Source organism: Arachis stenosperma, chromosome 5, assembly GCF_014773155.1.
Source record: "Arachis stenosperma cultivar V10309 chromosome 5, arast.V10309.gnm1.PFL2, whole genome shotgun sequence".
Lineage (NCBI taxonomy): Eukaryota > Viridiplantae > Streptophyta > Magnoliopsida > Fabales > Fabaceae > Arachis > Arachis stenosperma.
The window spans coordinates 39718820-39740870 of NC_080381.1; the positions used below are offsets into that span (position 1 = coordinate 39718820).

Below are 22051 nucleotides of genomic sequence, written 5' to 3' on the forward strand. Positions count from 1 at the left end.
TAAAATCATAAAAAACCAAAAATATTTTGTGTTCTTGTTTGAGTCTTGAGTCAATTTTTAAGTTTGGTGTCAATTGCATGATTTAAAAATTTTTTCTTGCATTTTTCGAAAATCCCATGCATTCATAGTGTTCTTCATGATCTTCAAGTTGTTCTTGACAAGTCTTCTTGTTTGATCTTGATGATTTCTTGTTTTGTGTCTTTTCTTGTTTTTCATGTGCATCTTTGCATTCATATTTTTCATGCATTAAAAATTTCTAAGTTTGGTGTCTTGCATGTCTTCATTGCATTAAAAATTTTTTCAAAAATATGTTCTTGATGTTCATCATGATCTTCAAGGTGTTCTTGGTGTTCATCTTGACATTCATAGCATTCTTGCATGCATTCATTGTTTTGATCTAAAAATTTCATGCATTGAGTATTTTTGTTGTTTTTCTCTCTCATAATTAAAAATTCAAAAATAAAAAAAATATCTTTTCCTTCTTTCCCTCCAAAATTTCGAAATTTTGGGATTGACTTGGTCAAAAATTTTCAAAATTAGTTGTTTCTTACAAGTCAAGTCAAAATTTCAATTTTAAAAATCTTATCTTTTTAAAATCTTTTTCAAAAAATCATATCTTTTTCATTTTTTTTATTTTCGAAAATTTCAAAAACATTTTTCAAATTATTTTCAAAATCTTTTCCTTATCTTTACATCAAATTTTCGAAAATTAGCTAACAATTAATGTGATTGGTTCAAAAATTTGAAGTTTGTTACTTTCTCGTTAAGAAAGGTTCAATCTTTAAGTTCTAGAATCTTATCTTGTAGTTTCTTGTTAGTGAAGTAAATAATTTCAAAATTTTTGAATTAAATCTTTTTATCTTTTATTTGATCTTTTTCAAAAAAATTTTATCTTTTTCAAAATTTGATTTCAAAATATCTTGTCTAACTTCTTATCTTCTTATCTTTTTAAATTTTGATTTCAAATCTTTTTCAATCAACTAACTAACTTTTTGTTTATTTCTTATCTTTTTCAAAATCACCTAACTACTTCTCCCTCTTCTATTTTCGAAAAATATCTCTCTCTTTTTAAAAATTATTTTTAATTAATTAATTGTTTCAAATTTTAATTTCAATTACATTTATCTCTAATTTTCGAAAATCACTAACCCCTTTTTAAATTTATTTTCGAAATTCTCCTTCTCTCTTCTTCTTCTATCTAATTATTTAATTACTAACACTTCTCCTCACCTCTCTTCATCCAAAAATCCGAACCCTCTTCTTCATTCTTCTACCCCTTTCTTTTTCTACTAACATAAAGGAATCTCTATACTGTGACATAGAGGATTCCTCTTCTTTTCTTGTTTTCTTCTCTTTCATATGAGCAGAAATAGGGATAAAGGCACTCTTGTTGAAATTGATCCAGAACCTGAAAGGACTCTGAAGAGAAAATTAAGAAAAACTAAATTACAACAATCCAGAAGCAACCTTTTAGAAATTTTCGAACAAGAGAAGGAGATGGCAGCCGAAAATAATAATAATAATGCAAGGAGAATGCTTGGTGACTTCACAAAGCCAACGTCCAAGTTTGATGGAAGAAGCATCTCCATTCCTGCCATTGGAGCCAATAACTTTGAGCTGAAACCTCAGCTAGTTGCTTTAATGCAACAAAACTGCAAGTTTTATGGACTTCCATCTGAAGATCCTTACCAGTTTTTTAACTGAGTTCTTGCAGATCTGTGAGACTGTAAAGACGAATGGGGTTGATCCTAAAGTCTACAGACTCATGCTTTTCCCTTTTGCTGTAAGAGACAGAGCTAGAGTATGGTTGGATTCACAACCTAAGGATAGCCTGGACTCATGGGATAAGCTGGTCACTGCCTTCTTAGACAAATTCTTTCCTCCTCAAAAGCTGAGCAAGCTAAGAGTGGATGTTCAAACCTTCAAACAAAAAGATGGTGAATCCCTCTATGAAGCTTGGGAAAGATACAAGCAGCTGACCAAAAGATGTCCATCTGACATGTTTTCAGAATGGACCATATTATTATGGTCTCTCTGAATTTTCGAAAATGTCATTGGATCATTCTACAGGTGGATCTATTCACCTAAAGAAAACGCCTGAAGAGGCTCAAGAGCTCATTGACATGGTTGCAAATAACCAGTTCATGTACACTTCTGAGAGGAATTCTGTGAATAATGGGATACCTCAGAAGAAAGGAGTTCTTGAAATTGATGCTCTGAATGCCATATTGGCTCAGAACAAAGTGTTGACTCAACAAGTCAACATGATCTCTCAAAATTTGAATGGATTGTAACATGCATCTAACAGTACTAGAGAGGCAGCTTCTGAAGAAGCTTATGATCCTGAGAACCCTGCCATGGCAGAGGTTAATTACATGGGTGAACCTTATGGAAACACCTATAACTCATCATGGAGAAATCATCCAAATTTCTCCTGGAAGGATCAGCAAAAGCCTCAACAAGGCTTTAACAATGGTGGACGCAATAGGCTGAACAATAGCAAGCCATATCCATCATCTTCTCAGCAACAGACAGAGAATTCTGAACAAAACACTTCTAATTTAGCCAATGTAGTCTCTGATCTGTCAAAGGCCACTTTCAGTTTCATGAATGAAACAAGATCCTCTATTAGAAATTTGGAGGCACAAGTGGGCCAGCTGAGTAAGAAAGTCATTGAAACTCCTCCCAGTATTCTCCCAAGCAATACAGAAGAAAATCCAAAAGGAGAGTGCAAGGCCATTGACATAGTCAATATGGCCGAATGCACAAGGGAGGAGGAGGACGAAAATCCTAGTGAGGAAGACCTCCTGGGACGTCCCTCAAGCAAGAAGGAGTTTCCTATTGAGGACCCAAAGGAATCTGAGACTCATACAGAGACCATAGAGATTCCATTGAATCTCCTTCTGCCATTCATGAGCTCTGAAGACTATTCATCCTCTGAAGAGGATGAAGATGTAATTGAAGAGCAAGTTGCTCAATATTTAGGAGCTATCATGAAGCTGAATGCCAAGTTATTTGGTAATGAGACTTTGGAAAGTAAACCTCCCTTGCTCATTAATGAACTGGATTCTTGGATTCAGAAAACTCTACCTCAAAAGAAACAAGATCCTGGCAAGTTCTTAATACCTTGTACCATAGGCACCATGATCTTTGAAAAAGCTCTGTGTGATCTGGGGTCAGGGATAAATCTTATGCCACTCTCTGTAATGGAGAAGCTAGGGATTATTGAGGTACAGCCTGCCTTGTTTTCATTGTAATTGGCAGACAAGTCATTGAGACAAGCTTATGGGTTAGTAGAGGACGTTCTAGTAAAGGTTGAAGGCCTTTACATCCCTACTGATTTCATAATCCTAGACACTAGGAAGGAAGATGATGAATGTATCATCCTTGGAAAACCTTTCCTAGCCACAGCAGAAGCTGTGATAGATGTCAACAGAGGAGAATTAGTCCTTTAATTGAATGGAGAATACCTTGTGTTTAAGGCACATGGCCATCCCTCTGTGACAAAAGAGAGTAAGCATGAAGAGCTTCTCTCAGTTCAGAGTCAAGAAGAGCCCACACAGTCAAACTCTAAGTTTGGTGTTGTGAGGCCACAACCAAACTCTAAGTTTGGTGTTAAAATCCCACAACCAAACTCTAAGTTTGGTGTGGACAACTATACAACATTGACATGATCACCTTGTGGTTCCATGAGAGCCACTGTCAAGCTATTGACATTAAAGAAGCGCTTATTGGGAGGCAACCCAATTTTATTTATCTAATTTTATTTTATTTAGTTTTATTGTTATTTTGTGTTTTATTAGGTACATGATCATGAGGAGTCACGAAAAAAATCAAAAAAAATAAAAACAGAGTCAAAAACAGCAGAAAAAAATTTTCACCCTGGAGGACACACAGGCTGGCGTTCAACGCCAGTAAGATGCATCTGGCTAGCGTTCAACGCCAGAACAGAGCACCATTCTGGCGCTGAACGCCAGAAACAAGCAACATCCTGGCGTTGAATGCCAGGAATGTGCCTAGACGCTGAACGCCAGTAACAAGCATGAAACTGGTGTTCAACGCCAGAAACATGCATTACATGGGCGTTGAACGCCCAGAACATGCATCAATGGGCGTTTAAACGCCAGAATGATGCATGAAGGCATTTTACATGCCTATATGGTGAAGGAATGGAATTCCTTGACACCTCAGGACCTGTGGACCTCACAGGATCCCCACCTACCTCGCCCTCTCTCTTTCCATTCATGGTCATCCCTTCTGTTTTTCATTCACCACCCACATTTATCCACTCTTCCCCATACACCCCACCTACCTTTACAATTCAACTTCTCCTTCCCACCCAATCCCACCCATATAGCCGAATCCATCTCCCCTCACTCTCCTCCATTTTCTTCTTCTTCTTCTTCTTCTCTTCTTTCTTCTCTTACTCGAGGGCGAGCAATATTTTAAGTTTGGTGTGGTAAAAGCATAGCTTTTTTGCTTTTCCATTACCATTAATGGCACCTAAAGCCAGAGAAACCTCAAAGGGAAGACAAAAAGCTTCCACCTCTGAGTCATGGGAGATGGAAAGACTAATATAAGCCGTCATAGCTCAGTGGTAGAACATGTGGCTGGAAATCAAGAGATCCCTGAGATACCTCAGGGGATAAGTTGTCCTCAACACAAATATTGGAAGCAACTAAAGGGAAGAACACCAAAATTACTAGGAGTCATTCAACAAAGGCAAGGAAGGGACATAGAAGAGCTTAAGAACATCATTGGTCCTTCAAGAAGAAGACGCCACTAAAGGTGGATTCATTCCTTGTTCTTATTTCTTTCTGCTTTTCGGTTTTTAGTATGATGTTTATTTATGTTTTGTGTCTTTATTTCATGATCATTAGTATGTAACCATGCCTTAAAGCTATGAATAAATCCCATTAATCCTTCACCTCTCTTAAAAGAAAAATGTTTCAATTCAAAAGAACAAGAAGTACATAAATTTCGAAAATAGCTCTTGAATTTAATTTAATTATATTGATGTGGTGACAATACTTTTTGTTTTCTGAATGAATGCTTGAACAGTGCATATGTCTTTTGATCTTGTTGTTTATGAATGTTAAAATTGTTGGCTCTTGAAAGAATGATGAACAAAGAGAAATGTTATTGAGGATCTGAAAAATCATGAAATTGATTCTTGAAGCAAGAAAAAGCAGTCAATAGCAAAAGCTTGCGAAAAAAAAAAAGAGAAAAAAATGGCAAAAAAAATTAGAAAAAAAAAGAAGGAGCAGTAGAAAAAGCCAATAAGCCCTTAAAACCAAAAGGCAAGGGTAAAAAGGATCCAAGGCTTTGAGCATCAATGGATAGGAGGGCCCAAGGAAATAAAATCCAGGCCTAAGCGGCTAAATCAAGCTGTCCCTAACCATGTGCATGTGTCATGAAGGTCCAAGTGAAAAGCTTGAGACTGAGTGGTTAAAGTAGTGATCCAAAGCAAAAGAGTGTGCTTAAGAGCTCTGGACACCACTAACTGGGGACTCTAGCAAAGCTGAGTCACAATCTGAAAAGGTTCACCCAGCTATGTGTCTGTGGCATTTTCACTACTAGAAAATTAGTTATTACAGACGGATATTTCCGACGGATTTTATCCCACTGAAATACAGACAAAATTTCAGAGGGATTTTTTTGTCGGAAAACAAAAAAAATAGATTAGCATAAATTACAGACGGAAAAGAGAATCCGTCTATAATTCTATCGGAAAAATTAATTTTTTTCAGTGAGAAATGGTTACAGACGGAAAATCCGTCTGTAATTAAATAGACAAAACGCTGCGTTTTTACTAAATTATTACAGACGGAAAATCCGTCTGTAATTTAAATTTTCCGTCGGAAACATTGAGAACCCTAATCCCTTAAACTCTTGGAACACCATTCACACTCCATTCACACTCTGCATAACCATTCGCCCTCATCCCCCTTAAACTCTTCGCCGCTGCAGCCACCGCAGTCTCTGCCACCGCCGCTGCAGCCATGCAGCCCCCGCATCAGCCATCGCAGCTCTCCGCAACCCCACAGCCTCGCAACCCCACAGCCTTCTCCTCTGTTCGAGCGCTCTCCTTCTCTCTCTGTGTCGCCGTTGTGTTTCTGCCACTGCCCTTCCTCCTCGCTTTCATTCACGAGTCATGACCGTTCCTTCACTCCTCCATTGGAAGTAGATCTGAAGAGCCACGAACCGAGGTGTCGCATGTTCCTCCATCATTGAGTTCCTTGCTGTCGTCGACAATCACATTGTGCCCCTCCTTCCACACCTCCTCCATACGCCATTTTTCCTTTATTTCTGAGGTAAGATTTGAGATTTTTTCCTATTTCTTAGTTTTTATTTTTGTTTTTGTTCTTGGTGTTTCTTCTGATGAGTTTTCTTATTGTGTTGTTATTGTTATGTTCAACATTTTTTTGAGGGATTTTGCTCAATGTTAAGGTTCTTAGTGTTGTAACATTTATGATTAGTGGAAAAATAGATTAAAAAACTGAATAAAGTGTTGGTGAGACATCTCCAGACAAGAAATTAAAAGAATTAAAGCTTACTGAAGATCAATCATATGTTTAACTGTTAGTTGTTTATGAAACTACCATAAGCTATTGAGTTTTTTGGGCCAATTGAGATGCTATAATATCTTTTATCATGCATCTGTTATAAATAAAGTGGAATTCTTCTGTTGAAAAACTGCATGCTTTGGATTTTAGAGACTCTTTTTTCTTCAATTGATTTATATTTCTTTCCTTTACTGATTCGTTTTGCTGTATACAAGAAAGAACTTCCATGTTATAGTATGGCAAATAATTACTTGAAGAATATATTAGAAAATGAAGGACTCATTTAGGATCATTTTTTATTGTTTGGATTTCTAGTTTTCTTCTAAACCAAAAAGGAAAAAGAATTTACATCCAAGGTTTATCATAGAAGTATTTAGTTTTCTAAACTAAAACAATAACCTTTCACAATTTGGATATGGCTATGCAGTTTGACTCTCCCTTGAACATTAAACATGCAAGTATTCTAATCTCAGGCCATTTCATTTTGGTTACTTGAATATTTCAATCTTTTCTTGTTTCATGAATTATCTAATCATACTAATCTATAGGCTGATATTTGATCATTGGCAATCGCAGTCATGGTAGCTAAATCTATACTAGTATTCTAATCTCTGGCCATTTCATTTTGGTTGGTTGAATATTTCAATCTTTTCTTGTTTCATAACTTATCTAATCACACTATTCTATAGGCTGATATTTGATATTTGGGAATCACAGTTATGGTAGCTAAATCTATACTAGACTGATTTGCTGTGTTTTTGTAGCTATATTTATTTGAACTAAGAACAACATACTTACTAAGTTAATATTATTGTCATGAAAGCCAATGAAACTTTGTTTTGTCTTCTTTTTTTCCATGTGATTTCATACGTCTCGCTCTAATGTTTGCAGGAGAAGTCAAGGTTTCGCTTTAAAGGCTTCTATGGGGTCTTAAACACTTGTTAGCTTATTCCCAAAACTATTTATGTTCCAACATTGATACTTTTTCAATTCTCTTTCTCTCCCTATTCTTTCATCTACATGAGTTGATACCTTATGGAGTATAGAGAATTGAATAGTATAACTTTGTGGACATCAGAATGCTTAACTGTTAGTAATTGTTCACGTTTGATGTTTTCGATATATGGCTACCAAATTTGAAGTTATTCACTTGTTCATCTACAGGAAGACCGGGAAAACGTGTTGCGTGCAAGAGAGTCAGGCAAAGGAGTCTTAACTGCTCCCTTCAGGCTGCTCAAAACAAATCGTCTAGGCATTATCCTCACATTTGCTGTATACAAGAAAGAACTTCCATCAAATGCAACCCCACATGAAAGGATTCAAGCAACTGATGGTGTGTACTTAAATATTTTCTTTATTTATTTGTTCAAAGAGCCAGAACAGTGAATCTGCGACACTGTGTTTCAGCTTGGCATCCACGTAAGTATTCAGATCTGAATCACTATGCAATTTTATGATTTTATCAACTCAATCTCTAAAATAAGTTTGGACGTTATGCCATCTCCTCCTCCTCCTCCTTCTTTGATTTTAAAATTTGGTTAAAGAATTACTTAGCGAATTCTGTGTTATTTTTTAGTATGCTGCATAAAACAGACACGTTCTTTTCTTTTATGTTCAAAATCTTTATGTGAAGTTTTCCATGTTGGCAATTGCTACTTAAAATGGTTAGAGCTATGTATGATTTGAGAAATAAAGTTTTTGTTTCTTCATATTAGTTTTTCTTTTGTGCATGTAAAATTCGAGATCTATAACTTGGAATAGAGGTTGTGGCTAACGAATATAATCCTGAATTTCAGAGGGGTGTTTGTAAAAATTGTTTGCTTGCATGGTTGGATTTGATATCTTTGATAACTTGGGGGAATGATGGATATTGAAGAAGAGAGCCCCATGTCTGGGTCCTTAAAAGCCATGACTCTAATGATGGGAAGGGGTTTTAGCCTTTTTATTTTTTTAGCCTTTTGGGATTAACATGTTGAAAGGGGTTTTACCTTGATGCCCTGTTTTGCATTATTATTATTATATAGAACTCAATGAAGTGGCTTTGCGATACAGAGAAAGAGCAAAAGAGTTACCTGTTTTAAGATGTTGAGTCATTGCGTCTATTTAAAAATGAGTCTTGTTTCCAAACCACTTTGGTATATAAGAGAGTGTACTCTAATTCAGATGCAAGTATTTGGTGCCTCTTTCTTTCACAAACATGACATGAGAGAAACCCAAAATGTCCCAATTTTTTCATTTCCCTTTATCAAAAGAAAAATAAATAAATAAATTTTATTATTAGAGAAATTAATAATGAAACTATTTATTTATATTTTATACACGTTTACATGAAAGCCAAATATATGACCCTACAGTCTTTTTTGCAGTCTGTATTCTGCAGCTCATAAATGAGTTCTCTTTTTGACAAAAATTCTTCTAACCCCATTTTATTTTCCCATGGACCATAGCCATAGTGCATAGTGAATTTTATGGTACATCCATCAGTTACATATTCCATTATTACTATCAATCTTTTGACAGAGAGATAAATTTCCTCTGTCCTGGCTTCTATCTGCACTCTATTTTTTATTAGAATTCTAAAAATAATAAAAAATAAATAAATTGAAAGATGTAGATATAATTGATGACTCTAAAATGATCTAATAGAAAAATAATAAAGATTATGAAATCTTTCTAATTTTTACTTTTTCTTTCATAAAATTGTAAAAATAAAAAATAAAAATTCAAAGCAAACATATATTTAGATTTTATGCGACAGCTATTTCACAACAAAAGTACATAAACACAAGAAATACAAATGTTTTAAATAGACAGAGACGGAAATCTATTTTTAATTTACCAAATCTATTTTTAATTTACAGATTGATAATAATGTAGCTGAAATTTAAGTTTCTTAATTAATTTTTTTAATACTACTCCACAGGATCGATGGCTTAGAATTCAGCTGTCTCTCTGCTCCAAGTGACAGTCAGTGAGGTTAGCAAGCACACCCTAATTCTCAAAAAATTATGTGTGATTTGTTTATGTATTGCATTGAAAACATTGATATGGTTAAATATTGATAGAATGTTGTATGATAGATGAAATGTTGCTTGTGTTGGATGATTTATAGGTACTAAAAATATCGAATTCGTAAGAAATGTCTTGGCACCATCGAGTGTGGATGTATGATAGGTTGAATCCAACAAGAGGGGGTATTAAACCTGAGTTTTATGACAAGGTTGAGGAGTTTATAGAAACAATTAGTAAGTTAGATGTTGTGAAGTCGGAAGGAAAGTGTAGATGCCCATGCGTTAAGTGTATATGCACAAATTATAAAGAGCTGAACATTATTAAGATGCATTTGTGGGAAAAGGGGTTTATGCCAAATTATTGGATTTGGACAGAACATGGAGAGATTGACGACATAGGGATTAATCAGACGGGATTCAATAATTGTGGGGAAGGTGGTTCAGGAAGTGGTGCAAATGTGGAAGAATGTGATATGTATGACATTAGCTGGGAAGATAACTCCAGAAGGTATCATGAAATGGTTTTCGATTCTGTTGGTCCAGAGGATCCTCATGTAGAGGCTAAAAACTTTTTTGATCTTCTTGAGGCAGCTCAAAAGCCTTTGTGGGAAGGTTGTGTGCACTCTCAACTATCGATAGCTGTTAGAATGCTATGCATTAAGGCCGAGGGAAACCAATCACAGGAGTCATTTAAGCAGTGGGCCACCTTAATCAGGGAAATTGCTCCTGAGGGTAGTGCCATACCTAGGGATTACTATGAGGCTAAGAAGTTAGTGCAAAAGCTTGGATTGAAGGCAATCAAAATAGATTGTTGCTCAAACAATTGCATGTTGTATCGAAAAGACGATGCTGCTCTAACTAGTTGCAAGTTTTGTGAAGCACCTAGATTCAAGCCTATTTCCGATGGTGGTTGTAAGTCCAAGAGAGTTCCTTTCCGACGGATGCACTACCTACCCTTAATCCCTAGACTTCGAAGGCTTTATGCGTCAATGAGTTCAGCTCCGCACATGACGTGGCATATAAAAAACCAACGTGATGATGGTGTGATGACCCATCCGTCACATGGGGAGGCATGGAAAAGCTTTGACCGTATCCACTCTGATTTTGCTTTGGAGCCTAGAAACATTAGGTTAGGTCTTTGCTCTGATGGGTTTACCCCAAATATCCAATTTAGCAAGCCTTATTCTTGTTGGCCCGTAATTGTAATTCCATACAATCTACCTCCTGGAATGTGTATGAAAGATCCTTATTTGTTCTTGACTTGCTTAATACCTGGTCCTAATAACCCTAAAGCCAACATTGATGTATTCTTGGGACCCTTGATTGACGAATTAAATGAGTTGTGGAATCCTGGTGTTTTGACGTATGATATTGTAGAAAAGAAGAATTTCGTCTTAAAGGTAGCATTGATGTGGACTATCAATGATTTCCCGGCTTATGGGATGTTGTCTGGGTGGATGACACAAGGAAGATTGTCATGTCCTATTGGCATGGAGGATACTAAGTCTTTTACACTATCACATGGAGGCAAGGCATTATGGTTTGATTGTCATCGGAGGTTTTTGCCGACAAACCACCCTTATAGGCGCAATAAGAATGACTTCAGGAAGAATAAAATAGAAAGTGAAGAGGCCCCTACCAGATTAAGTGGTTTGGAGATTTGGCAAAGGGTTAAAGGACTTGGGAAGATATCAGATAATGGAAAGTGGATCAAATCGCGAGAGTATGGTATTACTCACAATTGGACTAAGCAAAGTGTGTTTTGGGAGTTACCTTATTGGAAGGATAACTTGGTTCGTCACTGTCTTGATGTAATGCACATAGAGAAGAATGTGCTTGATAACATAATGAATACTGTTATGGACACTGATAGAACTAAAGACAATGAAAAGGCTAGGTTAGACCTGGCTGAACTGTGCAAGCGTCCAGATTTACATTTGCGGCATGTCGGTGATAATTGTTGGTCCAAACCTAAGGCAGCTTATACTTTAACTTCTGAACAACAACAAGACGTGTATAGGTGGGTGCAACAACTTAGATTTCCAGATGGTTATGCATCTAACCTTGCTAGATGTGTAAGTCTTTCCCAGGGGAGGTTTATTGGTATGAAGAGCCATGATTGTCACATTTTTATGCAGTGCTTGCTTCCAACTGCATTCAGAGAACTACCTACAAATATATGGAAGCCTCTTACCGAGTTAAGCCAGTTTTTCAAAGACTTGTGTTCAACCACTCTCAAGGTTCATGATTTAGAGGTTATGGAGCAGAATATTCCCATTATCCTTTGCAAGTTAGAAAGGATATTTCCCCCGGGATTCTTTAATGTGATGGAGCATTTGCCAATTCATCTAGCATATGAGGCACGTGTGTGTGGACCTGTCCAATATAGGTGGATGTATCCGTTTGAACGGGTGATAGGAGCATTCAAGCGAACAGTGAAAAATAGAGCAAGGGTTGAAGGTTCGATTTGTGAGGCTTTCTTGGCAAAGGAGACTTCAAGTTTTGTTTCTTTCTACTTTGAACCACATATCTTATCGAGGCGAACCCGTGTGGGAAGAAATGATGACGGCGGAGACACAATTAAAGCCTCTTTATCAATATTTAATAGACCTGGTCGTAAGGTTGGTAAAGCTAAAGATCATTGGTTAGATGAACGAGACAAGGCCGCAGCTCATTTGCATATTCTACTCAATGAAAGCAAAGTTAGCCCTTTCTATATGTAAGTGCCCAAATCTTTTATTAAACAGTTAATTACACTTTTTCTACTAACGAATCCCATAGCTTATAAACTCTAGTCCTACTTTCATCAAGGTTTTGGAAAGAAACTTGTCCTGGAGAAAGCGATGACCAATTTCCCCCTTGGTTTGCATCATATGTAAGTGCATAAATTCGTATCATTTATTGTAAAGGTTTCTAACTAAAGATTTGCATCACATATCCTGGAAATAATTTGTTGCATGTTTCTAACTAGGTTCAAAATCAATGTAATGAAATTGTTGATCCTGGTTTGCAATCACTTTCTTGGGGTCCTTCAAACAAAGCAACAAGTTATCCAATTTATAAAGTAAATGGATATACATTTCATACCCTTGCAAGGTCAAAAGGAAAAAAAAACCGATAACACCGGTGTGTTTGTTAAAGGTGATATAGGCAGCGGGGAAAGTGATTGGTTTGGAGTATTAGAAGATATACTCGAGCTTGAATACACTGGTAGTGACTATAATCGAGTTGTTTTATTCAAATGTCAATGGTATGATCCAAGTCGTCCAAATGGAACACGTATTCATAATGACTACAAAATAACTGAAGTCAACCATAGTAAAAGATATCGCCACTATGATCCTTTCATTGTCGCCCAAAAAGCTAAACAAGTTTACTTCTTACCTTATCCTGGAAATTGCAAGTCTATGTGGCGTGTTGTTGTAAACACTAAACCAAGAGGTCGAATTGAAATCAATCATGTACATGTAGAGGAGGATGAGGAAGAGAATGATGTAGCTTATCAAGCGGATGAGAGCAATCCTTCTAGGATTTCTGACACCGAGCCTCCTATCAGTCTTAAGTCTCCATTTGGAGAGGACCGCATTGTCGAATTGTCCATCGGCTCTAGTTCTGGGGCTAATAAAAATGAAGATGATGATGTTGCAGACTTTGATGATGATATTGATTTTTAATAGGGTAATCATTTTTTATGATAGGGTTTTAACTATGCTCTACACCCTCTCTAAACAAGTGTATCTATGCTCTGCACCCTCTCTATGCTTAATATTTTTACTTATATTCTGCAGATAGTTTTGTGCATAATAGTCCTTTAATATATATGTAGGTCATGGCTCCTCGGGTCAAGGGTAAAGGTGTCAAGGGTCATAGAAGTTCTCGCACCACTGCCGCAGCCGCTATTTCAACCACCTCCACCTCTTCTGGGACTTCGGTTGTGCCAGATTTTCAGTCAGGATCACTTAGCCAGCAACCGTATTTGATGGTACCTAATCCAGGCTACACGGGTCTTCCTCCACCAAGTTGGCCTACTCCAGGATGTATGGGTCCCCCTCCTCCACCCCCTCCTCCAATTTCGATTCCTCCTCCGCTTCGCAATTCCAATCTATTAGTTGATTCAGAGACACCTGGAAGCTCTAGTACATCTCCTCCATCAGAGACTGCATCGGTTCCTAATAGTGTCACAAAAGAAAGATTGGTTCCCGATGGAAAAACAAGGTAAAATTTCTCTTGTAATTGGTTCCTTGGATAAGAATCACACACGGTAATTGGTTCCTACACCATCTAACTCTCTTGTAATTGGCTCAAAATGGGTGTTTGCTATTAAGCAAAGTCTAAATGGTTCTGTCCTCTGATATAAGGCCAGGTTAGTAGCTTTAGGAAACCATCAAATTGAGGGAATAGATTTTACCGAGGTCTTTAGTCCTGTAATTAAACCACCTACAATTCATCTTATTCTAACCATAGTCTTATCATCTAAATGGCCAATAATACAATATGACTGCATCTAAATATGTTTACTACTATATTTTAATTTCAAATTAAAGTGCTAATGACTTAAAACTATTTTTTTAGTTTCCTAACTTGTCAATTCTTTATGAAATTATCAGTTGGTTACCTTTCCCTCCTGGTTCTCAGAAGATTACAGAGATCATCAAGAAACGATATGATAAACCGTACAAAAAGTTTGGAGATGTCCCTCTTTCGACAAAGAAGCTTTGGTTTAAGGAATGGAAGGTAAAAGTGTTGGATTGAATAAAATTATTTTGGATTGAATATTGTTCATGTGATTTGAATCTTATAAGTAGAAACTTGATGAGTATGTGCAGAGCCACTTTCTTATTGATGATGATGATGATGAGTTTTTCTGGAGGGCTTTCAAGTATAGGACAAGTAAGCGATTTAGCCAAATGATGTCAGATATCCGTGAGGGTGTGGATACAACCCACGAATGGCTAATTCCTGCTTACAAAAAGGTGTTGGAAAGGTATTGGGAAACAGATGAGAAATGGAAAAATATAAGGAAAAAAGCAAGAGAGAATCGAGCGTCACTCTTAGGTGGTTCTGTTCATTGCGGTGGTTCTGTTCATTGCGGTGGTTCTATTCCATTGAGCTCAACTATAGAGAGGATGGTAACATAATTTAAGTGGCTTTAGATCTTATTTAATAGACATCTATTTATGTAAAATTTTTCTTATTTTGTATTTTATGTGGAACAGAAGAAGCAGTTGGGTCGTACACCAACCCACGAGGAGGTCTTCAAAGAAACCCACACACTTAAAAGTGACAAGTCTAAATGGGTGGACAAGCGCTCTCAAGACACTCATGTGAGATATAGCATAAATGTTAAATTAATTACCTTATTTATACTTACCTGGTCATGTTTTCCTTTCTTTTTATAGTGCCTTTATCTTCTTTCCTTTCTTGTTCCATTTTGCTCTTTCTGTTTTTTTAATAATAAGTATGAATTATTAGTCATGTGTATATGGTAAGTACTAACAGTGTACTAGTTAATTAATTTGTAGTATATTGGGTAATAATAATTGCTGCTATGCGGTTTTTGGTTTTTGTTGTCATCATTCAATGTGAGCAAGTAATGTATGCACTGTGATATGCATATATATATGGTTAGAAATGTTTGTAGTTTGGACCACAATGCAATCTGATCTGAATTTAAGATAAAACATAATAGCGATGCTGATGATAATTGTCTTATAGGCATTTATATACTTGTGTCTTATTGAATTAATTGATTATTCCCACATCTTCTTGATGAATATATGTATATATTAGATAGACAAATTATAATAATGTTTCTAGTGTTGAAGATTTTTGTCTCTGCTTGAGAGATGTGGTGGCCAGTTAAAATTTGATGGACCATAAACTAACATTGGATGCCAATTGCTGGTGGTAGCAAGAAACATTAACTATGTAAGAAATTGTGATAATAATTTGGTCTTTAGAGTTACTTTCCTTTAGAGTTTGAGATATTCACAAATCAACACGTTGGCCTCAGGACTTAGATGCCTCTAGATTTGTCTCTGCATCTCTGCTATACTTCCACCTTTAAATCAACTTGAAAATCAACTCACCAACTCTATTTTGGTATCTCTTATGCATATATATATATATATATATATATATATATATATATATATTTGCTGCACTATGATATGCATGGCTATTTGTCTTAATAATAATAATATAATTGATATAACCATTGTGCAACAGGAGAAGTTTATAAAAAAGTTAGCAGAAGTTCAGGCCCAACATGTCGAGGCTCAAGCACAAGGAATGGAGCTACAACCAATTGATGAAGATTTGATTTGGGAGGAAGTGTGTGGTGGGCAAAAGAAGAATCGAGTTTACGGAAAAGGGTCATTCTTTTCTAACTCTATTAAGTCTGGAACCACTTCTGCCAATTCTGTATCTGGAAGAGCACCAAGAAATCAAAATTTTGTTCCTGATTTGCGAGAACAGATTCATAATCTCAATGAAGAGCTTTTTCAGCGTGTTACTCAACAAACAGATGAGCGTATTAGTAAGTTGTTAGATACACGCTTGGATCCTTTGGAAAAGACTCAAAAGAAGTTAGAAAAGTTGGAACGGGCAATTGGAAAGGCCAAGAAGGAAAAGCTGAAACAAAAGAAATGGAATGAGGCTTATGTTAGCTATTATGAGAAGGTTAGAGCATCAAATAGTTCTAGTGCAATTCCACTACCACTGCCACCACCGCCACCCTCAATGTCTTCGGATGAGGACTATGATGATGATGAGGATGAAGATGACACTGAAGACTATAGCTGATAGTTTTAGCATGGTTGAACAATATACTAGGAATTATAGTTGATGATCAATACATTTTGTTTATATTTTGAATTATATTGACTTGCTTGTTTATAGTACTTTTCTTTTAGTTTGATAATACGATGAATTTGTTTATTTTTTGAAATATTATATATATATTCGAATATAAATTAGATAAAAATTTGTATTAAATTTATATTTATTTTGTATGAAAACAAGTTTATTTTGTAATTAGAAAAAGTAAAAAAAATTCTATTTTACCTTACAGACAGATTTACAGACGGATTTTTTGTCTGTAATCATGATTTTCCAAAGTTTAAATTACAGACAGAAAATCTGTCGGAAAATCCGACTGTAATTAGAGACGGAAAATCCGTCGGAAAATCCGTCTGTAATTAGAGACGGAAAATCCGTCGAAAAATCTGTCTGTAATTAGAGACGGAAAATCCGTCGGAAAATCCGTCTGTAATTATAGACGGAAAAATCCGTCTGTAAGTTCGTCGCCTTCGGGAAATGGAAGGAGAATTTACAGAGGAAAAATCCGTCGGTAACTGGTAAAAATCCATCTGTAATTTTTCGACGGAAAACAAATCCGTCGGTAAATAATTTCCGACGGGGCTTTTACAGAGGGACAAAATCCGTCGGTAATTTCGTCGGTAACCAAAAATCCGTCTGTAATAAAGACTAAATCTGTCTGTAAATCTGTCTGTATTAATCCATTTTCTAGTTGTGTTTATGTATCCGGTGGTAATACTGGAAAACAAAATGCTTAGGGCCACGGCCAAGACTCATAAGTAGCTGTGTTCAAGAATCAACATGCTTAACTAGGAAAATCAATAACACTATCCAAAATTCTAAGTTCCTAAGAGACGCCAATCACTCTAAACTACAAAGGAAAAAGTGAGATGCCAAAACTGTTCAGAAGCAAAAACCTACAAGTCCCGCTCATCTAATTAGAATTAATATTCATTGATATTTTGGAATCTATAGTATATTCTCTTCTTTTTATCCTATTTGATTTTCAGTTGCTTGGGGACAAGCAACAATTTAAGTTTGGTGTTGTGATGAGCGGATAATTTATACGCTTTTTGGCATTGTTTTTAGGTAGTTTTTAGTAAGTTCAAGCTACTTTTAGGGATGTTTTCATTAGTTTTTATGTTAAATTCACATTTCTAGACTTTACTATGAGTTTGTGTGTTTTTCTGTGATTTCAGGTAAATTCTGACTGAAATTGAAGGATTTGAGCAAAACTCTGAAAAAGGCTGACAAAAGGACTGCTGATGCTGTTGGATTCTGACATCCCTGCACTCGAAATGGATTTTCTGGAGCTACAGAACTCCAATTGGCGCGCTCTCAACGGTGTTGGAAAGTAGACATCCAGGGCTTTCCAGCAATATATAATAGTCCATACTTTATTCGGAAATTGACGATGTAACTTGGCGTTGAACGCCAAGTACATGCTGCTGTCTGGAGTTAAACGCCAGAAAAACGTCATGATCCGGAGTTGAACGCCCAAAACACGTCATAACTCGGAGTTCAACTCCAAGAGAAGCCTCAGCTCGTGGATTGATCATGCTCAGCCCAAACATATACCAAGTGGGCCCCGGAAGTAGATTTATGCATCAATTACTTACTCATGTAAACCCTAGGAGCTAGTTTATTATAAATAGAACATTTAACTAATGTATTTGACATCTTGGGACGAATAGTTCTCAGATCATGGGGGCTGGCCATTCGGCCATGCCTGAACCTTTTACTTATGTATTTTCAACGGTGGAGTTTCTGCACACCATAGATTAAGGGTGTGGAGCTCTGCTGTACCTCAAGTATTAATGCAATTCTATTTTCTTTTATTCAATTCTCTTTTATTCTTATTCCAAGATATTCATTCGCACCCAAGAACATGATGAATGTGATGATTAGATAACCCTCATCATCATTCTCACTTATGAACGCACGTGATTGACAACCATTTCCGTTCTACATGCAACAGAGCTTGAATGCGTATCTCTTAGATTCCCCAACAGAATCTTCGGGGTATAAGTTAGATAGATGGCGGCATTCATGAGGATCTGGAAAGTCTAAACCCTGTCTATGGTATTCCGAGTAGGATTCTGGGATTGAATGACTGTGACGAGCTTCAAACTCTTGAAGGCTGGGCGTGATGACAAGCGCAAAAGAATCAATGGATTCTATTCCAACCTGATTGAGAACCGACAGATGATTAGCCATGCGAGTGACAGCCGCAGAGGACCATTTTCACTGAGAGGATGGGATGTAGCCATTGACAACGGTGATGCCCTACATACAGCTTGCCATGGAAAGGAGTAAGAAGGATTGAGTTGAAGCAGTAGGAGGGCAGGCGTCCTTGAGCCTTACAGTATCTCCATATGCTTATCTGAAATTCCACCAATGAATCTGCATAAGTGTTCTATCCCTTTTATTATTTCATCTATTTCTTATTATTAATTTCCGAAACCATAAACAATTTTAATCTGCCTAACTGAGATTTACAAGGTGACCATAGCTTGCTTCATACCAACAATCTCTGTGGGATCGACCCTTACTCGCGTAAGGTTTATTACTTGGACGACCCAGTACACTTGCTGGTTAGTTGAACGGAGTTGTGAATTCAACCAGTGCCATAATAATGATTTCTCTCAAAATAGTTAGAACATTGATCACAATTTCGTCCACCATTGTACCTCAATGATCCCCAGCTTCTCCATTACAGAGAGTGGCATTAGATTTATTCCTGACCCCAGATCACACAGAGCTTTTTCAAAGATCATGGTGCCTATGGTACAAGGTATTAAGAACTTGCCAGGATCTTGTTTCTTTTGAGGTAGAGTTTTCTGAATCCAAGAATCCAGTTCATTAATGAGCAAGGGAGGTTCACTTTCCCAAGTCTCATTACCAAATAACTTGGCATTCAGCTTCATGATAGCTCCTAAATATTGAGCAACTTGCTCTCCAGTTACATCTTCATCCTCTTCAGAGGATGAATAGTCTTCAGAGCTCATGAATGGCAGAAGGAGATTCAATGGAATCTCTATGGTCTCTGTATGAGCCTCAGATTCCTCTGGATCCTTAATAGGAAACTCCTTCTTGCTTGAGGGACGTCCCAGGAGGTCTTCCTCACTAGGATTTTCGTCCTCCTCCTCCCTTGTGCATTCGGCCAAATTGACTATGTCAATGGCCTTGCACTCTCCTTTTGGATTCTCTTCTGTATTGCTTGGGAGAATACTGGGAGGAGTTTCAATGACTTTCTTACTCAGCTGGCCCACTTGTGCCTCCAAATTTCTAATGGAGGATCTTGTTTCATTCATGAAACTGAAAGTGGCCTTTGACAGATCAGAGACTATATTGGCTAAATTAGAGGTGTTTTGTTCAGAATTCTCTGTCTGTTGCTGAGAAGATGAGGGATATGGCTTGCTATTGCTTAGCCTATTGCGTCCACCATTGTTAAAGCCTTGTTGAGGCTTTTGTTGATCCTTCCATGAGAAATTTGGATGATTTCTCCATGATGAGTTATAGGTGTTTCCATAAGGTTCACCCATGTAATTAACCTCTGCCATGGCAGGGTTCTCAGGATCATAAGCTTCTTCAGAAGCTGCCTCTCTAGTACTGTTGGATGCATGTTGCAATCCATTCAGATTTTGAGAGATCATGTTGACCTGTTGAGTCAACACTTTGTTCTGAGCCAATATGGCATTCAGAGCATCTATTTTAAGAACTCCTTTCTTCTGAGGTATCCCATTGTTCACGGAATTCCTCTCAGAAGTGTACATGAACTGGTTATTTGCAACCATGTCAATGAGCTCTTGAGCCTCTTCAGGCGTTTTCTTTAGGTGAATAGATCCACCTGCAGAATGATCCAATGACATTTTCGAGAATTCAGAGAGACCATAATAGAATATATCTAATATGGTCCATTCTGAGAACATGTCAGATGGACATCTCTTGGTCAGCTGCTTGTATCTTTCCCAAGCTTCATAGAGGGATTCACCATCTTTTTGTTTGAAGGTTTGAACATCCACTCTCAGCTTGCTCAGCTTTTGAGGAGGAAAGAATTTGTCCAAGAAGGCAGTGACCAGCTTATCCCATGAGTCCAGGCTATCCTTAGGTTGTGAATCCAACCATACTCTAGCTCTGTCTCTTACAGCAAAAGGGAAAAGCATGAGTCTGTAGACTTCAGGATCAACCCCATTCGTCTTTACAGTCTCACAGATCTGCAAGAACTCAGTTAAAAACTGGTAAGAATCTTCAGATGGAAGTCCATAAAACTTGCAGTTTTGTTGCATTAATGCAACTAGCTGAGGTTTCAGCTCAAAGTTATTGGCTCCAATGGCAGGAATGGAGATGCTTCTTCCATCAAACTTGGACGTTGGTTTTGTGAAGTCACCAAGCATTCTCCTTGCATTATTATTATTATTTTCGGCTGCCATGTCTTTCTCTTGTTCGAAAATTTCTAAAAGGTTGCTTCTGGATTGTTGTAATTTAGCTTCTCTTAATTTTCTCTTCAGAGTCCTTTCAGGTTCTGGATCAATCTCAACAAGAGTGCCTTTATCCTTGTTCCTGCTCATATGAAAGAGAAGAAAACAAGAAAGGAAAGAGGAATCCTCTATGTCACAGTATAGAGATCCCTTTATGTTAGTAGAAGAAGAAAGGGGGTAGAAGAATGAAGAAGAGGGTTCGGATTTTTGGATGAAGAGAGGTGAAGAGAAGTGTTAGTAATTAAATAATTAAATAGAAGAAGAGAAGAGGAGGGATGTTTTCGAAAATAATTTTTGAAAAGGGGTTAGTGATTTTCGAAAATTAGAGATAAATTGTAATTAAAATTAAAACATGAAACAATTAGTTAATTAAAAAGAATTTTTGAAAAAGAGAGAGATATTTTCGAAAATAGAGGAGAGAGAAGTAGTTAGGTGGTTTTGAAAAAGATAAGAAACAAACAAAAAGTTAGTGAGTTGATTGAAAAAGATTTGAAATCAAAATTTAAAAAGATAAGAAGGTAAGAAGTTAGATAAGATATTTGAAATCAAATTTTGAAAAATATAAAATTTTTGAAAAAGATAAAATAAAAGATAAAAAGATTTAATTCAAAAATTTTAAAATTATTTACTTCACTAACAAGAAACTACAAGATAAGATTCTAGAACTTTAAAGATTGAACCTTTCTTAATAAGAAAGTAACACACTTCAAATTTTTGAACCAATCACATTAATTATTAGTGAATTTTCGAAAATTAGATGTAAAGATAAGAAAAAGATTTTAAAAATACTTTGAAATTTTCGAAAATTATATAGAAAAATGAAAAAGATATGATTTTTGAAAAAGATTTTAAAAAGATAAGATTTTTAAAATTTGAAATTTTGACTTGACTTGTAAGAAACAACTAATTTTAAAAATTTTTGACCAAGTCAACCCAAAATTTCGAAAATTTGGAGGGAAATAAGGAAAAGATTTTTTTTTATTTTTGAATTTTTAATTATGAGAGAGAAAAACAACAAAAATATTCAATGCATGAAATTTTTAGATCAAAACAATGAATGCATGCAAGAATGCTATGAATGTCAAGATGAACACCAAGAACACTTTGAAGATCATGATGAACATCAAGAACATAATTTTGAAAAATTTTTGATGCAAAGAGAACATGCAGGACA

The 22051-nt window shown here is 36.4% G+C and overlaps 1 protein-coding gene across 1 annotated transcript; it reads left to right on the forward strand.

Moving 5' to 3' along the window:
* The first annotated feature begins 9705 nt into the window (after positions 1-9705).
* Positions 9706-12300, forward strand: LOC130980729 (uncharacterized). The gene has a single exon (XM_057904378.1). It carries the CDS (start codon positions 9706-9708, stop codon positions 12298-12300), a length of 2595 nt encoding a protein of 864 aa, XP_057760361.1.
* The last annotated feature ends 9751 nt before the right edge of the window (positions 12301-22051 follow it).